General features: G+C 39.4%; 1 protein-coding gene across 1 annotated transcript in view; it reads right to left on the bottom strand.

Annotated features, from left to right (window-relative positions):
* Positions 1-26,936, bottom strand: part of BMPR1A (bone morphogenetic protein receptor type 1A) — a 138,787-nt gene that overhangs the window by 23,851 nt on the left and 88,000 nt on the right. Inside the window, exons 3-4 of the mRNA XM_043596780.1 lie at positions 8,628-8,846; positions 429-591 (exon numbers count right to left, since the gene is read on the bottom strand). Coding sequence (XP_043452715.1) covers positions 429-591; positions 8,628-8,694 — 230 coding nt within the window. The 5' untranslated portion in view covers positions 8,695-8,846. The remainder of the gene's footprint in view (positions 1-428; positions 592-8,627; positions 8,847-26,936) is intronic.

Below are 26,936 nucleotides of genomic sequence, written 5' to 3'. Positions count from 1 at the left end.
ATCACAATATCACACCTATCTTTCTGTAAAATATTTCGACCAATTTAGAATTACAAGATTTTGAGTGAGTTTGGTTTTTTTTTTTTTTTTTTGGTAATCTCTAAATTTTCTACAGTAAGTATCAGTAAACTTTATGATAAAAAGATCATTAAATAAACTCAAAACATTAGACAAATACCAGATTCCAATCCTTCTATCTCCTTTAAAAAGCTGTATTACAACGTTAACTCTGAGAAAAGAAACATCAATCATTTAATAGTACTAAATGTTCCCATACAAAGAACAAGAAGTTTTTTGGCTCTTTGTAAAAGATATCATATAAAATTAAAGAAAAAAAAAAAAAACACGAAGACAATGTAAACAATTCTTAAAATAGCACTAAATTCAATCCTATTCCCATAACTTTAAGGACTACATAAAGTACTTACATGCATGTGTTATTAATAGCATCATCCGGGCAGTGTCCTGAGCAATAGCACTTTAAAAAAGGCAAAGTATCCTCTGGTGCTAAGGTTACTCCATTTTCTGATTTTTTCTGGTCAGAGTCTGATTTCATCCCAGTACCATGGAGCATACTGTCCAGATTCTGCCCTGTATTCAAGTATGAAATTTGTGAAAACATCATTTCCGAAAAGCTAATTCTTCCATTTCAATTTTCAATGAGAAATTTCTAAGCTTTCTTAGTGTGTAATTATTATGTAATGGCAGCTTTCTTATGTAATGGCAGCTAATGTGTTTAATTAAAAATACATTTCATTCAGGGATGCCTGGGTAGCTCAGTCGGTTGAGCGTCTAGCTTCGGCTCAGGTCATGAACTCGCCGTCTGTGGGTTTGAGCCCTGCATCGGGCTCTGTGCTGACAACTTGGAGCCTGGAGCCTGTTTCAGACTCTGTCTCCCTCTCTCTCTGTCCGACCCTGCTCCCAATGTCTCTGTCTTTCAAAAATAAATAAACGTTAAAAAAATACATTTCGGGGCGCCTGGGTGGCGCAGTAGGTTAAGCGTCCGACTTCAGCCAGGTCACGATCTCGCGGTCCGTGAGTTCGAGCCCCGCGTCAGGCTCTGGGCTGATGGCTCAGAGCCTGGAGCCTGTTTCCAATTCTGTGTCTCCCTCTCTCTCTGCCCCTCCCCCATTCATGCTCTGTCTCTCTCTGTCCCAAAAATAAATAAACGTTAAAAAAAAAAAATTAAAAAAAAAATACATTTCATTCATACATTTAACATTTGTTAATAACCTATGATGCACAGAGTACTGCCCCAGGTATTGTTGGACATATGGAGAAGATTATGTCACAAGTTTTGCACCAGTGGAAGACAAGAGTGGCAGACATACAATATGGTCATAACCTACAAGAAAGGTACAAAATGGGAAATGGCTTCAGGGAAGGCTGAGATTATTTACAATTATTAAAAAATACACAAATTATGGGGCACCTGGGTGGCTCAGTTGGTTAAGCGTCTGACTCTTAATTTCAGCTCAGGTCATGATCTCAGGGTTTGTGAGATTGAGCCCTGTGTTGGGCTCTGCACTAGCAGAGAGGAGTCTGCTTGGGATTCTCCCTGTGCCTTTCTGTGCCTCCCCTACTCGCATGCTTTCTCTCTCAGAATAACTAAATAAACTTAAAAATATATATATACAAATTATGGTTCTTAAGCTCTTTGTCTCAAAACTTGGGACTAGCTTAAAAACAGTAAGTGCTCTATTTGTGCCTCTATGCGGAAGTGGAGTTACTAAGCATCTTGCTTTGGACTTTAATTGCTTAAGTAAGGGTATTGTGAGAGCATGGGGACTAATCATATTATCTGGTGCCCTTTATCTGAAGGTCACTGGTTCGAATCTAGACTATGCTGCCAGAAACTGAAGGTTACTGCAGGGCAGTAGTTAGCTTATGAAAACAGAACTGTGTTTTTGCATTAGAGTCAAGTAGCCTCAAATGACAGATACTGTCATATTTGGTACTGAATCTTTCAGGCTGAAAGCAGAACAGAACTTCTTAAAATGTGTGAGTAATTCTTCCCTCCCTCTGAATCAGCTGAAATTGGCTAGCTTATTCCTTGGAGGATTGACCTCCAAGGAATAAAATGTAGAGCCAAACAGGTATAAAATATTAAGAGAACTGTGTATAAGCAACATTTCATTATAACGTTCAAGCATAATGTAGACTTGACTTAAAATGTAGCCATACTGGTGAGATGAAGAGAGAAAAAGTAACACATATGCACACATTTGATAACAGGAAGAGAATGTGCTGCTAATTAAGTTTTAGCGATTCCATGCCCAGAATTTATTTTTTTAATGTTTACTTATTTATCTTGAGAGAGAGTGAGAGTGGACAGGGAAAGGGGCAGAGAGAGGAGGGGAAAGAGAACCTCAAGCAGGATTGTGGGGCTCGATCCAACGAAGTCTTGAGATTATGACCTGAGACGAAATCAAGAATCACTTACCGAATGAGCCACCCAGGCGCCCCTCCATGCCTTGAATTTTAATAATCTTCATTTAATCCTTTAAACTGATAACAAAACTTAAAGACCTCATGTATGCTAGCAATGTCAACTGCAAAAATAAAAAAAGGGAGGGTAGTGGCCAGGAAAGGAAGAAATCCACTAGGCTAAAAACAAGGAGACCTGGATTGTGGTCTACTATTCTCCTACTGTGGTCGTACCACAGTTTAGTTCACTGGGTGATCACGGAGAAGCCACCACTTCTCCAGGCCTCATTTAGCGAATAAGACTCCAGGACTAGAGGACACCTGAAGTCTCTTAACCAGCTTTCAAACCCATCACAATAACAGAAGGAAGCATCCGTTTAACTATGGAGAAAAATGGTCAAATAATATACCACATGCAATTAATTTTCCAAAAATCTAATGATACACAGAGAAAGTGGTAGTGTTGTAGAAATGACACTGAAATAACAGTGAGAAGTTAAGGGTTCAACTCCCAAATATGTCCACAGGTGGTACTCTCTGAATCTCATTCTCTAGCTCTAAAAAACAGTAATAATAATTCCTTCCCAATTCACACCAAGAGGTTATATACAGAAGAAATGAATAGACAGTAAAGGGCTTAATTAAATACAAAATAAGGTACAAATGGAAATATTATTTATTTACAAAGATTGTACTGTACTTAAAGATCACGGATACCTAGACTATGCAAAGTTCTATGATGGTTAATACACACAATTTCCCAAACACTATCTGAATTTAGGAAATAAAAATCCTAATTATAATAATTTGCATTTGGAACTTATATTACCTCAGATATTTATTTAACAAAACACTAACTATAGGCCAGCTATGTGCAGGCAAGTTACTGAATGCTGGAAACTGATGGAGTCCTTGAGAAACTTGGAGGGCAGTGAAGGGGAGGGGCGGTAAGCACGCAGATAAACACAGTGTGAACAGGGATACAATACAAAGGTAAACAAAGGAAGGAGCCTGTAACACAAACTCAGCCTGGGTGTCAAAGGCAAGAAAAACTAAGCTGTATCTTAAAGTTATAAACTTTCCCAAAATAGAGGCCTAGATGCAAAGAAAAATAGGTAGCAACAGCTTCTCTGCACCACCTCCCTAGGTGACAGCGCCCATTCCCACAGTTTAAGCAAATCTGTTTATGGTTCCTAGATTTACCCTCTAGCTTTGACCTGCTTGCAAGTAATCTCAAAATTAGCTTGTCCAAAATGGAACTCTTGACTTTTCTCTTCAAACCTGTCTCCCCAAGTCTTTTGGCTCACTCTCCAAAATAGATCTCAAGTTTTTCCCATTTTTCTCCAGCTCACCTGCTATTACCTGGGCCCATCATGGCATGCTACTTCTGAGATAGGAATCTCCACACTGACCTCCCTATTTCTGTTCTTGGCCCCTCCAATCTATTTCCCATACAGGAACCAGAGTTATCTTATAAATCTGATCCGATCCTGTTCACTCCCCTGCTTAAAACCAATTAATGGCTCCATATGCACTCGGAATAAACTCCAACCTCCTTCACCATGCCTACTGCCAGCAGGATTTGGAACCTCTGTACCTCTCCAACATCAACTTATAGCACCTGTCCTCCACCATGCTCAGGCACGCGGGTCTTCCGTCAACTCCTAGAATTTGCCAATCTCTTTCAAGTCTTGCATTTACAATGGCATAAAATTATGGGGTCTGGGCTGGGCTGAAGCTCTAGGATGTATCTCAAAACAAACACACGCAAAAAATATTTAAAGTTTGCACGCTCTAGTGTAACAGCTCAGAAAAAAAAAAAAACACAAATATATACGAATATGGAGACCGATAGCTAAAAGATACAAGTAACTACCTATAGGCACATTTACACCATGTTCCTTTGTCATTAATGGTAATTTTTGGCATCAATGATCTTACTACATTTTTTAAAATGTTTATTCATTCTGTGAGAGAAAGAGACAGAGCATGAGTAGGGGAGGGGCAGAGAGAGAGGCAGACACAGAATCTGAAGCAGGCTTCAGGCTTTGGGCTGTTAGCACAGAGCCCGACGCAGGGCTTGAACCCATGAAAGGCAAGATTATGACCTGAGTCGAATTCAGACAGTTAACCAAATGAGCCACCCAGGCGCCCCTGACTTTACTGCATTTTTATTCCCGGCTAAATAATTTTTCTCACTTTCCTAGTAATCTATGGGTTTCCTTTGTACAAAGCACAGAAACTCCTCCCCTGTCCTTAAAGCAGAATGTCTAGAATAGGAATAATTAGAAAGCAAAAGGCAGGAGGGCTGCAGAGACCAATGGGACATCAATGCATTGCATGTATGAAGTAATCAGTAACAGTTCTCCTTAATCTATGTGCTACGGCGCATGAGTGCTGAAGGCTGCTTTCAAGTCGCCCTTCTGAATGGGAGTTTATACAGCACTCATCCTATTTCTTCTTCATCACTAAATACTGGGTGTGTCGGGCACTGACAATTTCTCCCTTAGCCACACACTGCTGGACCGTGAAGAGGCATATATGAATCTGATGGACAAGGCTATATACTACATACATACTATATGAGTGGCTGAGTGCAACATGTGGATAAACCTCTGGGTTATATGTATATACCCCTCTGAGCACGAATTGAGTATTTCTACCAACACCAGCACTTTTAGTATATGCATGAAAGAAGGGTATGTATGATGTTAGGTAGACAAATGTGGTACCCTGCAACAGATGCCATTAGTTGTTTTCTCCCCTCTACCTTGCTGGCAACACACACACACACACACACACACACACACACACACACACACACCCCACACCCCTTTTTAAGTATTTGCTCCTCCTCCTGTGATTCAGAGAAGCATAGACCTACCCTCAGTAGAGACAATTATTTTGTCTAATCCAACAATTTCAGTTCCCTTCCCCTTGCCACTGTTTATACAAAAGCATAAATTAATTCTGGCCAATAAGGTTAGAAGGAAGTCTGCTGGGGAGGGGAAGGGAAGGGAAGGGGAGAGGTGTCTGAGGAAAGATTTCTTTACCAATTAAAAAGAGCCACGAGGAGGGTGCCTGGGTGGCTCAGTTGGTTAAGTGTCCAACTCTTGATTTCGGCTCAGGTCATGATCTCACGGTTCATGAGATCAAGCCCTGCATTGTACTGTGCGTTGACAGTGTGGAGTCTGCTTGGGATTCTCTCTTTCTCTCTTTTTGCTCCTTCCCTGCTCACGCTCGCTTGCTCTCTCTCAAAATAAATAAACTTCAACAACAACAACAAAAGAGCCATGAGAGACATCCACTCCTCTTCTACTTGATGTTGTCAACCCTAATTTGCCACATCTGCATGTGACATCTGGCTCCACAGTAGCCACCTGTGGCCATGAAGTAAGTTAACCCAGGACTAAATTAATAGGTGGAGTACAACACTGTTGAAATAGAGAAAGAATGTGATGAGCCACAGAATTAACTTACCGAAGTTGCCCTACCTTCAGACTTCTCGTTTTGTGATACAACATTTTCCTTATTGTTTAAGCTATTTTGAATTGTTTTGTTTGTAACCTAAGACTGAAAACATCTTAAATGACAGAAGAGATAAAATCTGTCCCAGGCTCTTTTAGTTGTCCAAAGGATATCTATTTTCCCTGTCTTCTCAGCTGACCAAACTCTGGTCTTGGGAAGCAATGGACTGAGATGAATCTGAGCTGACTATGACAGTCAGTCCTGTCTCTCAGTTTTCTAGTAGCCTTAGCAACTGTCTCAGTTTATCCAACAAAACAAGATAAAATCTGCCAGCAGAAGGTTAGTTTCTGGGGACAGTTTGCTTTCCTGAAGTAATGTCCAGTTGAGGTCAGCACTGAACCTTTCCCCATTTTTCCTTCCTCCAGTGTAGGTACAGAAGCCATTTTGTAACCATTAAGGAGAGGCCAAGAAAATTATAGATGTCAAACTTGACACCACTGAACTACTGAATGAACACCAGGAAATACCTACCATCTACATCAAAAATTATTTGTTCAAGTCACTGTTTGTGGAGTAATCAGTTACTTAAAGCTAAAATCCACTTCTAAAATGTGTGGCCAAGCCAAAAACAAGGACTAAATAGCTATTAGATGTTAATATCAAGTGACTCATTCTTCTGTTCCAACTTGAGTAACTTAATCGCAACGTAAAGCACTTTAATCTTAATCATAACATTTAATGTTCAAAAAATTCCTATTTACATCTAGGATCTGTGTTATTGGTTCTATTTTATAACAAGAAAACCAACATATGGAGAAATTTACTTTCCACAACTGACGCCCAAGTCAAAAGTAATTTCCACTAATAACCACTCTGCAATCCTTCTTAGAAATAGCATTAGAAATAATCCTCTAAGAAATAATATTTTCTTCTATGTTGGTTTAGTTCTTTTAAGACTGAAGTTTTTTTATGTTTATTTTTGAGAGAGAGAGAGAAAAAATGTGAGTCGGGGGAGGAGCAGAGATGCTGTCATGCTGTCGATGCGGGGCTTGGACTTACGAACCATGAGATCACTACCTGAGCTGAAGTCTGACTCTTAACCAACTGCACCACCAGGCGCCCCAAGACTAAATATTTTTATCTTATCATTTTTTTATACTGAAATTTATTGAACATTTTTTTTAATGTTTATTTATTCATTTTGAGACAGAGAAAGAAGGATAGTGAGAGGGAGACAGAGAATGCCAAGCAGGCTCCGCACTGTCAGCACACAGCCCAACACAGGGCTTGATTTCACAAACCGTGAGATGAAGATCTGAGCTGAAATCAAGAGTCCCATGCTTAAATGACCGAGCCACCCAGGCATCCCTTTATCTTATCATTGGAACCAACTATCAAACTAATCTTTTTGAAAGGAAATGTAACAAATTTTGCTCTTCATCACAGAAATATAATTCTTATTGAGATTTTTTTATTTATGCCTGATAACTAAATATCAATTTATTTCATCTAATGAAAGTTTATTATAGAGCAACTTGAATCAGGGTAGGGAAAGAATTTTGTATCATATTGCCTGTGTGATCTATATAGATTTTTAGAAAATTTAACATCAAATACTGATTACCTGGGGGTAAGGTAGGAAATGTTATTATTAATTTAACTCATCTTCAAAACTATGACACTTTGGTTAATGCTGATCAACAAGACATACAACAAGAGCTGTTAAAATAAAGGTGTTTTATTAAATAATTTGGTATTTCACACACAAAAAAGTGGCTTTTGGAAGTGGGCTGTGTTCTGAGCAAGAAAATAATAAAGATATTAATTACACCTATGACAAAATATGGAGAAGCTCTAGATTTTATTTTTATATTCACTCTTTAAAACGAAAATGTTAAAAAAAAATTGTGCTCTTAATAGTATCTCTTGTTGGTAGATATTAACCTTTGTCGCTGTGAATGAAGAAACATTATGAAAAAACGATCTGTGAAGACAAACTTAAATGAAGATGCCTAATAACTTTACTCTAAAATCCTTTTGCAAAGTAGTACTATCTCTTCAGTATGGAATAATGTCCTAATTAAACCATACAGGAAAAAGCCCACGTGCAAATATAGCCCATATGACCCGCAGAGTCATGACAATAATTTCCTGTTTGGGAGTTACAAGCAGTGAACACAAAATTACAATGTTGTTAGTAAGTAAAACTTTGAGTATTCTATGAAAAAATTTTAGTATTAGCACACGCAAGTGCAACTTACCATTCTGAAGATTTTTAATGACAAAATGATTTTTTTTAATTATTTACATTTATCCCTTATTGTATTTTAAAGAGGACAGGAATTTGAAAAATTAAGTCTTCAGTTTCTACTACCTGTGTCTTAGTCTTACTAGGTCAGATACTTTATTTTATACTTTATCTCATTTAATCCTCACAAGACTTAATATTGCACATCATAATACCTATGTTACGGATAAGAGAATAGGTTCTGAGAAGCTAAGATTTTACAAATACTTGAAAATGTTTCTATCACAGTCAAGTTCAAAATTACCTGGCATGTATTTGTTCTGTGCCTCACTCTTTGCCTCTTTATTTAAAAGCTATGCTGGCATACTAGCCTAACTGTTCAAAAAGGGACATCAGTTGAAAGATCAACTGCAAGAATGAGTGTTTCAAATATAGAAATAAATTACTAAAAAATATAAGATTACTTAAAAAAACACTGATTTACCTTGAACATAAGAAGTGATGAATAGATAGGCTCCCAATAATCTGATGTAAATATACAGCTGAGTCATTGTTCAGTTTTAATGTTTCCTGTATACTGTGACCTCTAATAACTGGTCTTGTTAGGTCGCTAATTTTAATTACTCTTATTCAAAGAGATTTTCTTGTAAAAGGTCTCAATCACTTGACAATGACTCCAACTTCCACTGCTTTCTCTTGACTCCTGAAAGATAAAAATTAAAAAAAAGGTAATGAATATAACTGAATTCTGGAAAGTTTCAAAACTAAGAGAGAAAAACAAATGCTCAAACATACCTTTAAATGATGAAATACATTTTTAAAGATTAAAGCTATCTTTATTTACAACAACAACAGTAAAAAGGCACTGTAGTTCAGAAACTTAAATAATTCAGTAATAGGTTGCCACCATTCCTGATCTTAGATTAACCACAGATAAAATAAATACACTAAATAATCCCAATAGTCTTTTCTGGCTGCTCTAAAGTAATTGTTTTACTACTAACAAGAACATTTCTAAATATACTAAGAATAAAGCAGGAAAATTTAACTTTAAAATACGAAGCTATTGGGGCACCTGGGTGGCTTAGTCGGTTAAGCATCTGCCTTTGGCTTAAGTCATGATCTCACAGTTCAGTTCGTGAGTTTGAGCCCCACACATCGGGCTCTCTGCTGTGCATGCAGAGCCCGCTTCAGATCCTGTTCCCCCTCTCTCTGCCCCTACCCGGCTTGTGGGCTTGTACACAAGTGCTTGTGCACACATGCTCCTTCTCTCTCCCTCTCCCTTTCCCTCTCCCTCTCCCTCCTCCTCCCTCTCTCTCTCTCTCTCTCAAATAAAAATAAATAAAAACTTTAAAACACGAAGATATTCATCATAATCTTTCAAATCCTAGTAGATGTGACAAAAACACCTCAAATCTTTATAATAACTCATTCTATAGAAAAAAAGCCTACCAAGATAATCATACATATTTTTTTTTTCAACGTTTATTTATTTTTGGGACAGAGAAAGACAGAGCATGAACGGGGGAGGGGCAGAGAGAGAGGGAGACACAGAATGGGAAACAGGCTCCAGGCTCCGAGCCATCAGCCCAGAGCCTGACGCGGGGCTCGAACTCACGGACCGCAAGATCGTGACCTGGCTGAAGTCGGACGCTTAACCGACTGCGCCACCCAGGCGCCCCGATAATCATACATATTAAAATATGCAGTGTGTGTCATCATTAAAACAAATATATCTTAAAATTATTTTCCTAAAATATTGCAAATCTGACTTCACTAGTATAAAATTGAGTTTTTAGGATGGATGATGTGAAACATTACCTCCCCAGTTAAGGTTTGGTTATTATAAAATAGTTAAATAGGTAACAAAAAAAGCCACACTAGTTTGTTTGTAGACGAATATAATTCTGTTTTTCCTCCCATCCTATTGGTCCCAGCAATTTGATTTTACTGATTTCAGCCTAAACTATTCCTGAATGAAAAATATTTTATTTATGATGCAATTACTCCTGGCGTGATTTCTACCATAAATAACCTGAACTTTCTATTTTATCAACCTAAGAATTTTCCACTTTAATTGGCTCTCCAAAGACACTGACAGGATTGAGGAAGTAAGGTTTACAGAGTGTCAATTATATTGTGTATTTTACATATGGCTTACTTCCAAAATCTCTGCCATTTCTCACTTCTCTACTATGAAATTAAACTGCTTCCCATCTTCAGAAGTGCTGAGAGTGTAGGGTGTAAAGTGTAAAATAATTACAGAACAACATCTACACTATGACTTAATTGCATTTCTTGGGAAAACTCCCTTCTTGAAATTATACAATTGTGATTCTAGGGATGCTTGTTTCAGGTTTCAAAGTCAAAAGACGTTTGCAGTGTAACTCCAACCGTGATCTCTCTCCATACTTCCATTTACCTATTAAATGTCTCTGCTAGGATTACACACCACGCATCTAAATCAAATGTATTAACTTTGCTTCCAACCCTCTAGGCCTGCCTCCTCCTCCTCCACTTGTTATCACAGAGGGTGGCGCCATCTCTTCAGTCACCCAGGCCAAAAGTCCTGACATCACTTCTGCCTCTGGCACTAGCTCTCCTGCCTCCATATTTTCACTCACTTATTCACTCCCTCCCTCACCTACCCACCCACCAACAGCACTTTCTGAGTGCATATGACAAGTGCAAGGTACTAGAATACAAATACGAATATGACCATCTCTGCTTCAAGGAGCTCACAGTCTTGGACAGTACACTGACTGCTATGACTGGTTCCATATTTCAGTGCTACTGTTTTTCCTCATCAATTTATTTAAAGATAGTATGTGGTCTAGCCTCACTACAGGGACAACCAAGGCACCTTGCAAAGCAGCCGGTGAGGCTCTAAGCACCTGCCACTTTCAGTCCCTTTCATAGGCAGGGAATTACGTGTGATTTCAAATATAGAAAATAAATATGAGACCTGTGACTGTTATCTGTGGGCACAAGTTCGAATCCTGATCTGCCGAAAATAAGTAACCTAACCTCTCTGGGTGAGTTTCTTTATCTGTAAAACTAAAATTACATTATTAACTCATAATTATTTTAAGAACTAAATGAGGTAATAGCTAACACACAGTCACCTCTAATTACGTACCAGTACCATTAAAAATGCTTTGAATATATTAGTATTAATTTATCAAATCATCACAACCACCTTATCAGGTAGGTGCAAGTATTATTTTAATTTCACAGCTGAGGAAACTGAGGCAAGCAGAGTTTAAGAAATTTATCAAAGATCATACAATTGGTAAGTGGCAGGGCTCCAATTCTAATCAAGGAGATCTGATTCCAGAGTCCACGTGTTACCTACTACCCTAGACTGCCCTTCTGGATATTTTATGTGCATTATACAACGTAAATTATACATCATGAAGCCTGGTATGGAAGAGGTGCTCAATAAGTTTCCTCCCCTCATACAGGTTTATACATGGCACAGGAAGTAACAGGTATGATCTATGCCACTCCCAACTTCAAGAAATTCTGATAGCCTAAAACCCTGCAATAACTTGTATGGAGAACAGCCAACAGCCAAGGGAAGGCTAAAGGTAAAATGGCTTCAATTGCCTCAGCTGTAATCCAACAATCGGAAGCCTTAATCTTTAAAAGTAAAATAATGGGTTTCAGCTGACTACCAGCTCCATATGCATCAGCACTTATGACAACTGCTAAGACATAAAGGCAATATTATCAAGCAGGGCTAGAAGCACACTGCTGTAATCAAAGAGGGTCACCACCTTACTTTATTCCACCTGATCAGGCCCCTTCAACACTTTAGAGAAGAATGACAGGAATGCAAAGGATAGGGAAATAACTACACTTGAGATACAACTCAAAGAAGGCGGGGGTGGGGGGTGGGGTCTTTGCTCACAGAATATCAAAGGAACAAAGTGTGAATGCACCTCTGTCAAGGACAGACAAGCTGGAAAGGAGACTACACCAAGTAAGTGATTCATCGGGTTCCTTCTAACTCTGAAGTCTCACAGGAATGGTGTTCTTGTCACTATTAACTTATTTCCTAAATATTTATTAAGTACCTATTACATACATGATTCTGTATTAGACACTGAGAATATACTGATGAGGGCAAAATGGACCCAGCCTTCATGGAGTTCATAGTCATTAAACAAGACAATTAAGACAGGCACTGAACAAGACAGTACAAAGCATATGTAATCATAACTTGTGGTAAGTGTGAGGAAAGAAAAGTGCCAGGTCCTAGAGAGGAATGGGGTAGGGACTTATTCTCATCTGGAGAGACTAAGGGAAGCCATGCTCAAAAGTAACATTCAAGGTGAGATCTAGAGAATAAGAGTTAGCCAGATAAAGAAATGGGGGTGAATTCTAGGCATAAGGAACAGCCTGTGCAAAGATCTTGAGGCAGAAAGGAGCAATGGAACAATGATATTTCTGAAATGGTGAAAATAAGGGATAGTTGGTAGCACGGGGGTCTGAAGAAACAAGAGAGACAAGGACCAGATCAGGCAAGGGCAGATGAAGGATTTGGGCTTTAAATCCAAGTGGGATGGGAAGGCAATTACCTGGTTTCTATGTAATGGACTGGAGGGGACAAAAGCAGAAGCTAACAGAACAGTAAGGACAGTGTAGTAGTCAGGAGAAAGACAATGGTGGTTAAGATTTGGGTGGTGGTGGTACAGTGGGTGGATACTTCACCAACAGACTTGGTAGGGCTTAGTAATGAATTAGATGTGGGGATAAGGGAGAGTGAGGGGTCAAAGAAGATCTCTACATTTCTGGCATGAGCAATTACTGAGATGAGGACAAGTGGATTTTGAAAGGAATGAGGGGAAGAGATCAAGGGTTCAATTTTAGACATTGGAGATTACCCAAAGGGAAATGTCTAATGGGCACCTGGTCCTGAAGCTTAAAGGACACACTTGGTATTGAAGATATAAATCTATTACGTCAATAGCACAGAGGTATTTGAAGCTATGGCTCTGAATGAGATGGCCTTCTAAGAATGAAAAGAGAAGAGGGTCCCAGAACACCAATGTTTGTTTAAAAACTGGATTAATAAATGCATTAAAACCACAGGGGCGCCTGGGTGGCTCGTCGGTTCAGTGTCTGACTTTGGCTCTGGTCATGATCTCAAGATTCACGGGTTTGAGCCCTGCGTCCGGCTCTGTACTGACAGCTCAGAGCCTAGGGCCTGCTTTGGATTCTGTGTCTCCCTCTCTCTCTGCCCCTCCCCTGCTCATACTCTGTCTCTCTCTTTCTCAAAAATAAATATACATTTAAATAAATAAATAAATAAATAAATAAATAAATAAATAAAAGCACTGAAACCATATACATTTATTTGTCATTCAGTGATAAAATAAGTTCATGGTCCAGGATCTATCCTGTGCAATATTAACATAGTGTAGATTAGCACAGCTGGAATATAAACTACTATTCACAAGTGGTATGTTTTCACAGGTCAAAAAAAAAAAAATCTACCAAAAAACCATTGTGGTGATCTAAAATAAGTCTAGAAATGCTCTGACAGTACCTTCAATAGGTGGAGCCTAATTCCATGCCTAGAATTCCCACTGGTCTTAATGAGTCACTGTTAACAAATAAAATGAGATGGAAACAACAGGGTATGACTTTTGAGGCTGGATCATAAAAGGCATTTCAGATTCCTCCTTGTTCTTTCTTGAAATACCCACTTTGAGGGAAGTTAGCTGCCATGTCATAAGGACACTCAACTCAAGCAACCTTACAGAGAAGGCCCCGCAGCAAGGAGCCAAGGCCTCCTGCTGACAGCATGTGAGTGAGCTACCTTGCACATAGACCTGGCAGCTTCACAGGTACAATTCATGAGACCCTACACTAGACCCAGCCGGCTAAGCCCCTGGTGGATTCCAGACCCTCAGAAAATGTAGGAGATGATAAATGGTTGTTTGAAGCTGCTAGGTTTTGGCGTAATTTGTTGAGCAGCAACAGAAAACACTCACTGCTATATAACACAATCATTATGAGAAATTTGCTGAAATAATAAAAAGCCTAATCACTGTAAGTTATTGTGCAGCCAAACAAAAAACAGAAAAGTCTGGAAAGCATAGTCAAATCAGAGCATAACAACGAAAGTATAAGATAGTTACAATGCCCAAAGAACTGGTTAATGTAAGTAACATCCATCTTTCTTTCAAAGGAGTAATCAAAAGTATGTTCTTTGTTTTAAAATTATCTCAACAAGTAAGGTTCATTTTCGTGGGGAGAAAACAGTCCCTGGTTCTACTCTATATACTGTTAAACACGTGCTCTTTTCCTTAGCCACAAAATGGGAATGATATTACTAACCCAAACAAGTTAGCAACGTGTCTCAGTATTAACCATTTGATAAATAACAAATGTCTGTTTTATTGTTGTAATTACTATTATTCATAATATAAATACTGATGACCTTCCCTTTATTTGTCCCACCATATTAACTGTTTCTGTAATCACGATATAACAAAACAGTAACCATAGTTTGCAACCATTCTTGAAACAGGGTATTTTATCATTCGAACATCTGAAAATAATATATTTTTTAAATTCCTAGAATGATTTGCTGGAATTTTTATATTAAAATTTAAAATATCTAATCTTGCCAAGCTAAGGATATAAGGAAATGCAGATATTTGAAATGTGACATGATCAAAATTTCTAAATGATGCTGGTGTTTAACAGTTATTTTAAACTATTTAGTCCAAATAGGCATCTAGATACATTTACTCTCCTTTGCTATACACACAGACTGGTGCCGTTTCTTCTTCAGGAAAATAAAACTAAGGCAAATTATTCAATAAAATATAAATAATTTCTTTTTAAATAAAAAGTTATAAAGCTTTGCAAACAGGAAGAACCAACAGTTCAATCAGAATTAAAAAAAAAAACAAAACAAAACAGGAAAAGGCTGAAGTCAGCTGAAAAAACAGACTAAAGTCATTCTTTCCTCTTCCCGTTAAGCCCCCCACCCTTAATTTTTACTTTCTAGTAGTGAGGTTTGGGAATTTTCAACAAGCTGGCCAGCTGCCAATTCCATAAAGTAGTGAGGAGAAAACTCCCCCTTCCAGGGGTCCCTCCCCCTAAGGCAGCTCCAGGCGCCTGGTCTGACAAGCTTTCTGAGAAGGACTAGACTCACTGCAGACTTTCTGGCTCCACAGCCATTGTTTGCATGGCTGCTGTGCTCCTTATCCAGAGCTTGGATTAGCATAAGAATATTGTCTTTTCTCTTAACGAGCAACCCATCCATTCCTTGCCCATTTCTAACCTCTACCCCCATCAATTCCTAAGCTAATATATACACATGCAACCGTAGTATCACCATTCACGGTTATTTTTATATCAGTGTAAAAAACAATCTCACCCAAATCTAAACATAAACCCTTAAGAAAATAACATGCTTAAATAAATAGTTATGTAAGTGTATCTGTGGTAATACACAGGAATCTCACCAAAAAGCCTGCCTTGGAGGCTATGCTGTGAGAATTTGTGATGAGTGAGACATTCATAATAAGGTCTTTTGGAAAGTCTTACTAAATTCCAAGCTACAGTCGGGATAGAGAAGTTCCACTTTACAAAGACATTTCTAACTGCCATGTCTTCCAACACCTTGAGGTCACTAATTTCATCATCGCCACTGAAATTACTTCCTAACTAGACTTAACTTTTCCCCAAAGCTCAATTATTTATTCAAAGCAAATTTAACACTTTTAACCTTTGTATTCCTGCTTAATCATCTCCTCTTTATTCAAAACCTTTCACTTTCCTTCTGTGCCAAGAGACCATTCTCCCCAACACAAGTATGAATTCTTCCAGGAACAGAAAGGCAATTCAAACTAGGATGGTATTATACATTGGTGATACATTTATATGCCTTACACCCTCACCAGGGGCCTCTATAGTAGATGCACAATAAATGCTTCTTGGTTTATGAAGTATTTTCCAAAACAGGAGATACTCTGTTTTCAACCATTCAACTTTATACTACAAATCTCCTAACTTAATGACTCTAGTTTTTCAGTTGGTTTCATTTTATTAAATGAAAAAGCTCACAAATAATTAGAACTAGATCATGCTATACACCAATCTTTGGCACATCCGCACTCAGAAGAGATTCTTACTGCCAGCTGTTAATTGAAATGGTCTGGGTGTTGTTCTGTCTCTCCTCTGGAATAAACACAAATGACCAAAAAAAACCAAAAAAAAAAGTGAAGTGAATTAGTGGTTACAGAGATGCCCGGGAGGGACAGCGTTTGGTCACCCGCAGGTGCATTAGAGGTAATGGTGAGCAATACTGTCTGCGTTTTCCGCACAGTATTTTTACACGGACAAAATCAGTATAATGTGGCAGTGAAGAGTTCAGGGTCTCGCATGAGACAGATCTAGGTCTTCTGTGCAGATTAAATGAGAGAAATTCAAATACTATTTAATGGTAACTTTATGTTACCATATCATCATCTTTATAATTTGCAAATTAGTTTTACGTGCATTATACCATCTGTATGACCCTAACAGTGAGTAAAATTATTCCTACTTTGACAGAGAAAAGACAGGCTCAGAGAGCTAAAGCAACTTGCTGAATTTCAAATAGCTGGCAACTTGAAGGAACAACTAAAACCTGGGTCTTCGAACCCCAAAGGCTGTGTTTCATCCAGTTAGTACATGAGTAAGTACAAACAGGAAGTTATTTTTTATTGAGCCACGTGAGATTTTATTTCATCTTCACAACTCTACAAGGAAAAGGTGAAGCTCAGCAAAGTTAAGAAACTTGCCCAAGTGCACACAACCAGTAAGAGGCAAGTCTGCTGCTGACAAAGCCCAAATTCCACTTGTTACTGCAAAGTCAGGAGCTGGTAGGTAATGAGAAAAAAAGAGAAACCAGTATGCCTCTTATTACACACCACTGCTTTTCAGAAAGAAAAAAAAAATCTCAGTACTCAGCTCTGTGATACTGAGCTGGGTCTTTGACCAGCTGGCTCCCTGACAGGCTCAGCCGACAAGGGAACCAGGGGAACAGAGAAAGCTGGAAGAGGGACTTCCTTCTTCCCAACTTCGCTGTTCCCACCATCTACTTGATTCACACCCTCCACACAGGCGGCAGAAGTAGGTTCCAGGTTTCAGCTTCCTTCCACACTCCCAGAACCAGCCCCAGGGCCCCCATTCAGACTCACTGGTGCCTGCACTCCAAGATCTGAGTGCCAGCTCCTCAAGACCTATGCTCTGAGCTCCTGAGGTGCCAGCAGCAGCCGGGCTCTTAGCTGCCTCCCCAGGGACACACTTTCTCCTCTAGGTTCTGAAAACTCAGTCTCCTAGGGGTGGTATCTGCTTCCACAATGACCATTTCTGCTTAATCCCAGTGTTCCTTTAGCTTTTTTCAATTCTCTAATACCTGGGTAGTCAATTCCCTATACCAAATTCTTCCTGTGAAAACAGCCAGTATGGTTTCAGGGCTCCTGACTGGGCCCTGATCGATACAAATACTTCCAGAAGACATATCTCAGAGAGTAACTGACTATACACGCACTACACACATATTTTCTATGTATTCACTTCATCAAAGAGGAACCAACAACATAGCTAATATTTCCTAAGTGCTATAAAGTGTGTTTTAATATATATTCAAAGAGATCGAAGATATTTTGACCCCAGGAATGAATTCTTCTAGACTCATTACATTTCAATTTTTCTCCCACAAATAATTATAACCCATCGAAGTTAGGTATTTGTTCAGGATTGGCTAGGCTTTCTATTCTAACCTATGTGACCCCAAATCAAAATGCTTGAAGAATACCAAAATTTTGGCATCAAAGCAGATTTTTCTTTTCCTTAAGCAACACTACATGTAATCAAAGACTTTCCTGAGTTAACTCAATCAATCCCTCTGGCCAAAAAATTAATTCAAATGCTAAATCAATCTTTTTTAAAAAAAATTTTTGAGAGAGAGAGAAAGAGAGAGCAAGCGCAAAAGCTGGGGGAGCAGCAGAGAGATAAGGAGGAAGAGAATCCCAAGCAGGCTCTGTACTGTCAGTGCAGAGCCTACTGTGGGGCTCCAACCCATGAACCGTGAGTTCTTGACCTTAGCTGAAATCAAGACTCAGATGCTTAACCGACTGAACCACCAGGTGCCCCTAAATCAATCTTTAAGTGGAATATAACCAACTTCCAGAACAAGGAAAGAAAAAATCAAGCAGAACTTCAAAAATAACAACCAAAAGCCCCCGTCTATATTTCACTCAGGAAACCAAATCATGCCCTCAGTATGAAACAACACCCTTTCAAAAACAGTCACGAGTTTCTGCAAATGTGTCCCTTCCTAAGAAGATCTGGAAATATGCGAGTGACTTTTTGGTTGGTGACAAGGGACCAAAATAGAAAATGCAATTCAATGTGCAGGGACGATTCCTTAAAGAATCGGTTCAACCCAATGTCCATAGTCCTCCCCTTGTTGAGAAATATGGATTCTTGACTAAATGACCTATCATTTTTCATTATTATCTGAAGGCTCCTCTGCGGTTCTCGATGTTTAAGAAGCAACAGCACTAGACCTCTAAGAAGAAAAATTATCTTGATCAAACTAACCTCTGAATGCAATTTTACTTTACTGTTTTTTCTTCTCACTTGACCACTTAAAAAAAAAAATTATCGTCTTGCTGTATTAACCACAGTGCTTACACAATGTAAAAACGATTGAAAAATCAACCGACATTTCTTCTCCACTTTATTCTCTACTTACAAATTTTTTAAAAAAAAATTCAGAGCACACAGGTTCCCCTGAAGCTCAGGAGTACAGGCGTCCCAGGCTCGGCCACTTGGCATATTCTATCCCCCCACGCTACAAGGAGAGCTCGTCTAATACTAGGACTCAGGACTGTGGCTGTGCCTGCAGAGACACAGTCACTCTTTCAGACTGAACATGCATAAGAAAACAGCAGCCCAAGAGGCTTTTGGCAGCTATGATGGGACTCGGAGGGGAACCAGAAGGCAGAGCCAGGACACGAAAAGAAGCCAGGTCCTTAGAGTGGTCAGTGAGCAGCAACCTTGCCTGAAGCCTGAATTACTCAGGCACTTGTCAGTTTACAGTCAATAAATTCTCTTTATTTTTTTAGGTCAGAGAGAGTCAGTTTTTCCGTTACAACCAAAAACATTCTAGTTGATAGGAAGGCTTAAGGGAAAGGCACACTTGAATATTCTGGGTTAGCATAAAATCAGTAATTCTGAATAAACTCAACAACAACAGAGACTGGTGTGAGAAAGAGTTACTTTAAAGATAGCTCAAGCAGTATACAAATTTACTTAAAAACGTGACCAGCAGCTACATAAAGAGAAACTCTTACTCCCCAAATCTGCTAGCCCCTCAGTCTTTCCCATGTCGGCTAACAGCCTCTTTACTTTCCAAGTTTCCCAGGCCTAAAATCTTGGGACTCATTCTTCACCACTCCTTCCTTCTTTCTCATATTCCATATCCTATCTGTCAGCAAATCCTGCTCGTTCTACCTTCAAAATATACCCAAAACAGATGCGCTTCTCACTACCTCTCTCTAGTCCGGGCCACCAACACTGTTTACCTGGATTACTGAGACAGCCTCCTAACTGGTCTCCCTGCTTGAACCCTTGCCCACCTACAGTATATTGTCAACACAGCAGAGTGGTGACAGGAAGCATGTTAGGTCACATCACTCCCCTGTTCACGCACAGTATGGGCTGACGTCTCCAATGGCCCACAGGACCCCAGCTCCTCCACTCCAACTGCGCTGCGCGCCCCCCGTCCCAGGACACGCCAGGCCTGGCCCTGCTGCAGGACACCTTGATGTCCGTGGGTCCCGCCACCCAGAGCGTTCCCCCCCCCCCGCCCCGCCAGACATCTGTATGAGTTGATACCTTACCTCTTCCAAGGATTTACTCAAATATCTCGTTCTTATTGACAGTGTTGGTGTTCACCCCTGGCACTCATATCCTCCTTCCCAGATTTATATCTGTTTTTTCTCTTCAGCACTTGTCACCCTATAATTTGATATACACTTTACGAATTATCTCGCTTACTGCTTGCTACCTGCTCCAGAATGTACGCCCCACATGGGCAAGGGTGTTAGTCTATTTTTTCACTCTGTATTGCCAGCACCAAGAAGAGTGTCTGGCCAGCACCAAGAAGAGCTGGTACTCAGTATTTGCTGAGGGAATGACTCAAATACAGCAGAAAGAATGAAAACATTATGCCAATTTCTTTTATATACAAATGAAACCTTCTCAAAAGGGCTGTACTCTGGATAAACTATTCCATTTCCTTATCTCAACACAACTGAAATGATACAAAAACCACACCACTTCCTTCTGCTCACTTTGAGCCCTGACGTGTGTCAAGATCCTGTGGGGAAAATTTTCCACTGTTTTCACTGCATATACTCAAGTCTGAGATATAAATTAAAAGGTCTTAAGAAAGTCTTGTATAAGTAAACGTAACTTCTCAGGATCTAAAATATTGCTTAAGGCAAACAATGGCTTGGGTATACTTCTGACAGTACCACATAGTTATAACAAGTTAAAGAACTGTGGAAATAATCACAGAGAAAGAGAAAACACAGCCCTTTCTTTCGTACAATGTGGTCTGACAAAGGGAACTGCAAACGGTCCAAGCTCGAGTGCAATACTTCAGTAAGCAGACACAGTAAGTTTCAAAGGCAATACTTACAAGTAAACTGCAGGTCACCAAAGGCCCTGAGTAAACCAGAAGGCGTTGCAATCAGATCATCCGTAATTCTTCCCTGTATTAAACCACAAACTACAGAAAACTAAACCTTGTGAACCAGTGGGTCTAAGAAAGAGCACCCTCGAGACTATAAATCCCGGTTTATTAACATGAAGCACCTGGAAATCCAGGAAGCGCTTCACCCTGCGGACGAACATTTAGGTTTTATTTTTGTTACTCTGTGTCAGAACATTGCTTCAGGTTAAAACATGCTGGTTCAGAGTAGTTTGCTGAAGAAGTTCTGTGGCGTGGGATGGACTCCCCCCCCCCCCCTTTTAGTATCTTTCAGCTGAGATACCTAGTTTAAATACTTATCAACTTATATTTTTATTTTAAAGAAAGTACTATAGGTAAGCACTGTCTTCAGGTCAGGTGGCCTCTGAGTTAATTCGAATTCTGCCTTAGGTGCCTAGCTGATCCTGACGAATTCACTTCCCTCTGTGGGCCTTGGTTTCCTTATCTGTAAAATAATGCCATGAAGTCTTCCACATCTCAATCCTGTGAGTCTATGAACTGTGCTCACTCAATATAGTACTTCAAAGATTTAACCTAAGAATTACCTAGATGTTACTGTATATACCTGCAACTAATAGAACACTGTATGTGAACTGCACTGGATTTACCACCACGGCTTAAAAAAAAGATTACCTAGGTGCTGAGTAAAGCAGGGCAAAAACCATGAATTCACATCCCCTCCCTCTGAGGTAACCACTACTCTGAATGTGGTATTTAACACCCATGTCTTCGTAGGCTTTTGCTGTATATAATACATACCCCAAACAACACACAGCATTGCTTTGCCTATTTTTGAATCTTCTATAGCTGTATAAAAAACTGTATCATTCTATATGTGTATTTTTATATTTGCTTATTTTTCACTCAACATTGTGAGTGATTTCCACAATATTTTTGAATTTTTCATTCATTGTCATTGTTACATAGAGTGTTCATTCTATGAATACCTTACAGCTGTACTGATCCATTCTCCTGTTGATGATGTAAGTTGTTTCCATATTCTGGTATAAGCAGTGCTTATAATAAGCATAAGCATAGTAAGCAAAGCACTTGAATAGCTGCTTCTGCTGTTGCTGTTTGAGCAAATAAATCTGTAAGGCAGAATCCCAGAAGTAGGACCCTGGGTCCAATGGTAGTGCTGGTAGATATTTTGGTAACTTCCCTGGGACTGTGACATTTTGCACTTCCAAATACACAATACTGATGTAAGGACAATGTTCAAATACTCCTAAAGGACACAGAATAAATGTTAACACATGGAAAGACATTATATTATGTATAGAAAGCCTCAATATCATGACTGTTCATTTTCCCTACATTAATTATAAATTTACTGATACTCTTTCTCACATTAAAGTTTTATTCTCTTCTTAGTTTGCTAAGAGTTTTCATCATAAATGGGGTCAAATTTTATTGTGTTTTTTCTCCATCTACTGATATGATCACAGTGTTTTCCTCTTTCCATGTGTTAATGGATAAATTAATTAGTAACGATCCATATTAAAAGCTTTCTTAAAGAGTAAATAATCTGTGCTAGTATAAAAAAAAATTTTGTTTTTACATTTATTTATTTTTGAGAAACAGAGTGAGACAAGGCATGAGCGGGGGAGGGGCAGAGAGAGAAGGAGACACAGAATCTGAAGCAGGCTCCAGGCTGTCAGCACAGAGCCTGATGCGGGGCTCGAACCCACGAACTGTGAGATCATGACCGGAGTCGAAGTCAGACGCTCAACTGACTGAGCCTCCCAGGTGCCCCAATGTGCTAGTTTTTAAAGATGTCCACAAATTCTTTCATATTCCTTTTTTCAAGAGGTGGGACCTAATTACTTTGAGTGTGTGCTGGACTGACAAACAGATGAAAGTGAAAGTGACCAAGTATGTGCTGACAGTAGGTCTTAAGAGGCAATGCAGCTTTCTCCTTGCTCTCTTTCTTGGGTCATTCACTCTGGGGTGAAGAACTGAGACGCCTTCTGCCAACAGCTGTAAGAGTGCACCATCTTGGAAGCAGATTCTCCCCTAGGAGAGCTTTCAGGTGAAGGTAGCCCCTGCTGGAATCCTAACTACAACCTCTTGAAACACTCTGAGCCCAAACCATCCAGTACACTACTTTTAAATTCATTTAAGTTTTTGTTGTTTCAAGTCCCTAAGTTTTGGGATAAATTGTTATGCAGCAGTAAGTTACACACGATCCTTGGATTCCTGGGATAAATTCAATTTTGTCATTATTGAATAATAAATTGGTCTTTGTCCCTGGTTCCTAGAAGGGAACCTCTAAAGTAAATTTTTGGAATTTCCTGGGTAACAGGAGTGTCTTTGTTATGTATGAGCCTCACAGATCATACCTGAGTTTATGATTCAGGATGGGGCCTGGTCACCAAAAAGACCAACCATGTGATTATAGAGGATTGGGGCACTGAATCGGCCCCACCTCTGGGGAGGGGACAGGGCTGAAGATTGAGTTCAATCATGTGGCCAATTGTTCAATCACGCCTACACAATGAAACGCCAATAAAAACACTGTACACCCTAGCTGAGATAAGTTTCCTGTAAACACACCAATGTGCCAGGAAGATGACATACCCTGATTCCAGGGGGACAGGAGGCCTCACCTTTGGAATTCTCACAGGCCTCATCCTATGTGTCTCTTCATTTGGCTGGTCCCAATATGTATCCTTTATAATAAAATGATCATTGTACATGTACCACTTTCTTGAATCCTGTGAGACATTTTAGTGAATCATTAAATAAAGTCTGAGGGGATCAGGGAATCCTCTGGGATTTGCAGTTCGTGAGAAGTCCAAACTTGTTAATGGCATCTCAAGAGAGGGCAGTCTTTTTTTTTGTTTGTTTTTTAAATGTTTCTTTATTTTTGAGAGAGAGTGAGCACGAGTGGGGGAGGGGCAGAAAGAGAAGGAGACAAAGAATCTGAAACAGGCTCCAGGCTCATAGCTGTTAGCACACCACTCGATGTAAGGCTTGAACTCAAACTACGAGATAACGACCTGAGCCAAAGTCAGATGCTTAACCGACTGAGCCACCCAGGCATCCCACAAGTGAGGGCAGTCTTGTTGGGGGACTGTGCCCTTATACCTGATGCTGACATTGGGTAAGTATTATCAGAATGGTACTGCAGTATTGTAGATATAATTATGTTTTTTTTTTTTTTAATTTTATTTTTGAGACAGAGAGAGACAGAGCATGAGCAGGGGAGGGGCAGAGAGAGAGGGAGACACAGAATCCGAAGCAGGCTCCAGGCTCTGAGCTATCAGCACAGAGCCTGACGCAGGGCTTGAACTCACAGACTGTGAGATCATGACCTGAGCTGAAGTCGGACGCTCAACCGACTGAGCCACCCAGGCGCCCCGATATGATTATGTTTAAATATACTCTCGGATTTGTTTTGCTAGAATTTTGTTATGTTTTACATCTGTATTCATAAGCAAGACTGGCCTATCACATTATCCATGTCTGGTTTTGGTATAAAAGTTATACTAGCCACACAGAATAAGCTGAGGAACTTGCTTTATTTTGCTGTTCTCTGGATCAGTACGTATAAATTTGGACATATTTACCACTAGAATAGTTTGGTAGAATAGTTTGAGTTTGATAGAACTCAGTTTTAAAATCATCTGGGCCAATGTGGCGCCTGGGTGGCTCTGTCAGTTGAGACTCCCAACTCTTGATTTCGGCTCAGGCCATGATCTCACGGGTCCATGGATTTGAGCCCCGCATCTGGCTCTGTGCAGACAGTATGGAGCCTGCTTGGGATTCTCTCTTTCCCTCTCTCTGGCCCTCTTCTGCTCACTGCCTTCTCTCTTCCTCTCTCAAAAGAAATAAAAACAAAGAAATAAAAATAAGATAAAATCATCTGGGCCAAGAGGTGCCTGGCTGGCTCAGATAGTATAGCATGTGGCTCTTTTGATTTGGGGGTTGAGTTTGAGACCCACATTGGGTGTAGGGATTGCTTACAAATAAAATCTTTTAAATTTCTTTTAAGTTTATTTATTTATTTTGAGAGAGAGAAAGAGAGAATGAGAACGAGCATCAGAGCTGGGGAGAGGGAGAGAGGGAGAGGGAGAGAGGGAGAGAGGGAGAGAGGGGGAGAGAGAGAGAGAGAGAGAGAGAGAGAGAGAGAGAGAATCCCAAGAAGGCCCTATGCCACCAGTGCAAAGCCCGACATGGGGCTCAGTCTCATGAACTTTGAGATCATGACCTGAACTGAAATCAAGAGTCAGACGTTTAACCCACTGAGCCAGGCAGGTACCGCTATTAAGTTACTTTTTTCTTTTAATGTTTATTTTATTTATCTTGGGAAAGAGAGAGACAGCGAGCGAGCAGGGGAGGGGCAGAGAGAGGGAGAGAGAAAATCCTAAGCAGGCTCTGCTCTGTCAGCACAGAGCCCAATGTGGGGCTCAATCTCATGAATCATGAGATCATGACCTGAGCAGAAATTAAGACTCAGACACTTAACCAACTAAGCCACCCAGGCGCCCCTATTAAGTTACCTTTTAAAAAGAAAACTGTCATTTTATTTAAATTATAAAATTCATTGACATAAAGTATTCTCTTATTTTTAAAAAAATCTCTTCTGTATTTGAAGTCACGTGCCCCCCTGTTTACATACACAATACTATTTGTGTTTTCTGGGTTTTTCTTGACCATTTAAAAGACTTATTTTATCAGCCTTCTCAAGAACCAATTTTTGGCTTTTGTAATCCTTTCCTATATATCTTAAAATATAATTTAAAACCCCAATTCTATTACTTATTACGTAGAAGCTTGCATAAGCTTCTGTGACTCAGTCTTCTCATCTATAAAGTGAGAATAATAACTGTACTTACCCCACAAGGTTATAAAGATTAAATGAAATAATCCCTGTAAAGCACATGGAACAATACAAGGGCTAAATAGCAAGTGCTGGCTTTTATCTTCATCATCTGTTTACTTCTCTTGAGTTTATTCTGTTGTTCTTTTCCTAATTTAGGTTAGATGCTTAGCTTATTAATACTTTTAATTTTTTTAATTTGAGTATTTAAGGCTTCAATGTGTCAGACAAGTATTAACATCCAAGTTTGCTTTATTGTTCAGTTCTAGATGTTTTCTGATTTGTATTGTCATTTTATTTTTGAGCTGTGGGATTTACAGAAGTCTTTTAAAATTTCCAAACATGGGTGTATATATACTGTTTGCTATTCATTTTTAGTTACGTGCACTTGTTGGCAAAAACTATGGCTGATACGATTATTTGAAATGTTTTAAAACTATCTATTTATTTATATTTTAAAATGTATTACAATTTGCTGTACAGCCTAGTAAATGGTCACATTTAATAAAATGCTAACTTCTAGAACCAAATGACCTTGTCAAGCTCTCTGCTTTAAAAATCTATGAATATTCTCATTTTAATAGGGTAGAATTAGCAAGACACCAGAAGAAGTGTCATAACCTGGCCTCTGCCAGCCTTTCGAATATCCTCCTCCTCCTCCTCCACACCCTTCCAACGCTCTAACTGTACTGAAATCACAGTAGCGCTCTCTCTATAGGCATTCGCTCCAGACTTCCATTCCTTTGCACAGCCTCTGTGCTTCACCAGGTTGAGTCTAATTTATTCTTCAAGAATTGGTCCACAAGAAATCCTGGCAGGCAATCCCTGATCCTTCCTCAGCAGGCTGAGTGAGGTCCCATCTCTACTTCCAGCGCACCCAGAACATTGACCATAGTTGCTTCATAGCTCTTGGCTAACATTCATTTAAAAACTATTTATTAATCCCTTGGTATGTGCTCTATGCTGATTACACAACAGTAAATGAAACAGACATGATTCCTCCCATTAAAAGACTTATATAGTCGGGTGAGTTTTTGACTTATCTTGAAGCATCTGTAATCTCCATTTTCTGGCACATAACTAAACAAAGCAATAAATGCTCAATAAATGAATAAAAGGAATAAGAAATTATATTAATCTCTTAAGAGAAACATAATTGAGGAGTTAAATTCACT

Source organism: Prionailurus bengalensis, chromosome D2, assembly GCF_016509475.1.
Source record: "Prionailurus bengalensis isolate Pbe53 chromosome D2, Fcat_Pben_1.1_paternal_pri, whole genome shotgun sequence".
NCBI classification, from domain to species: domain Eukaryota; kingdom Metazoa; phylum Chordata; class Mammalia; order Carnivora; family Felidae; genus Prionailurus; species Prionailurus bengalensis.
The sequence above is the reverse complement of the archived record's forward strand: the minus strand, read 5'-3'. Positions and strand labels throughout refer to the sequence as shown.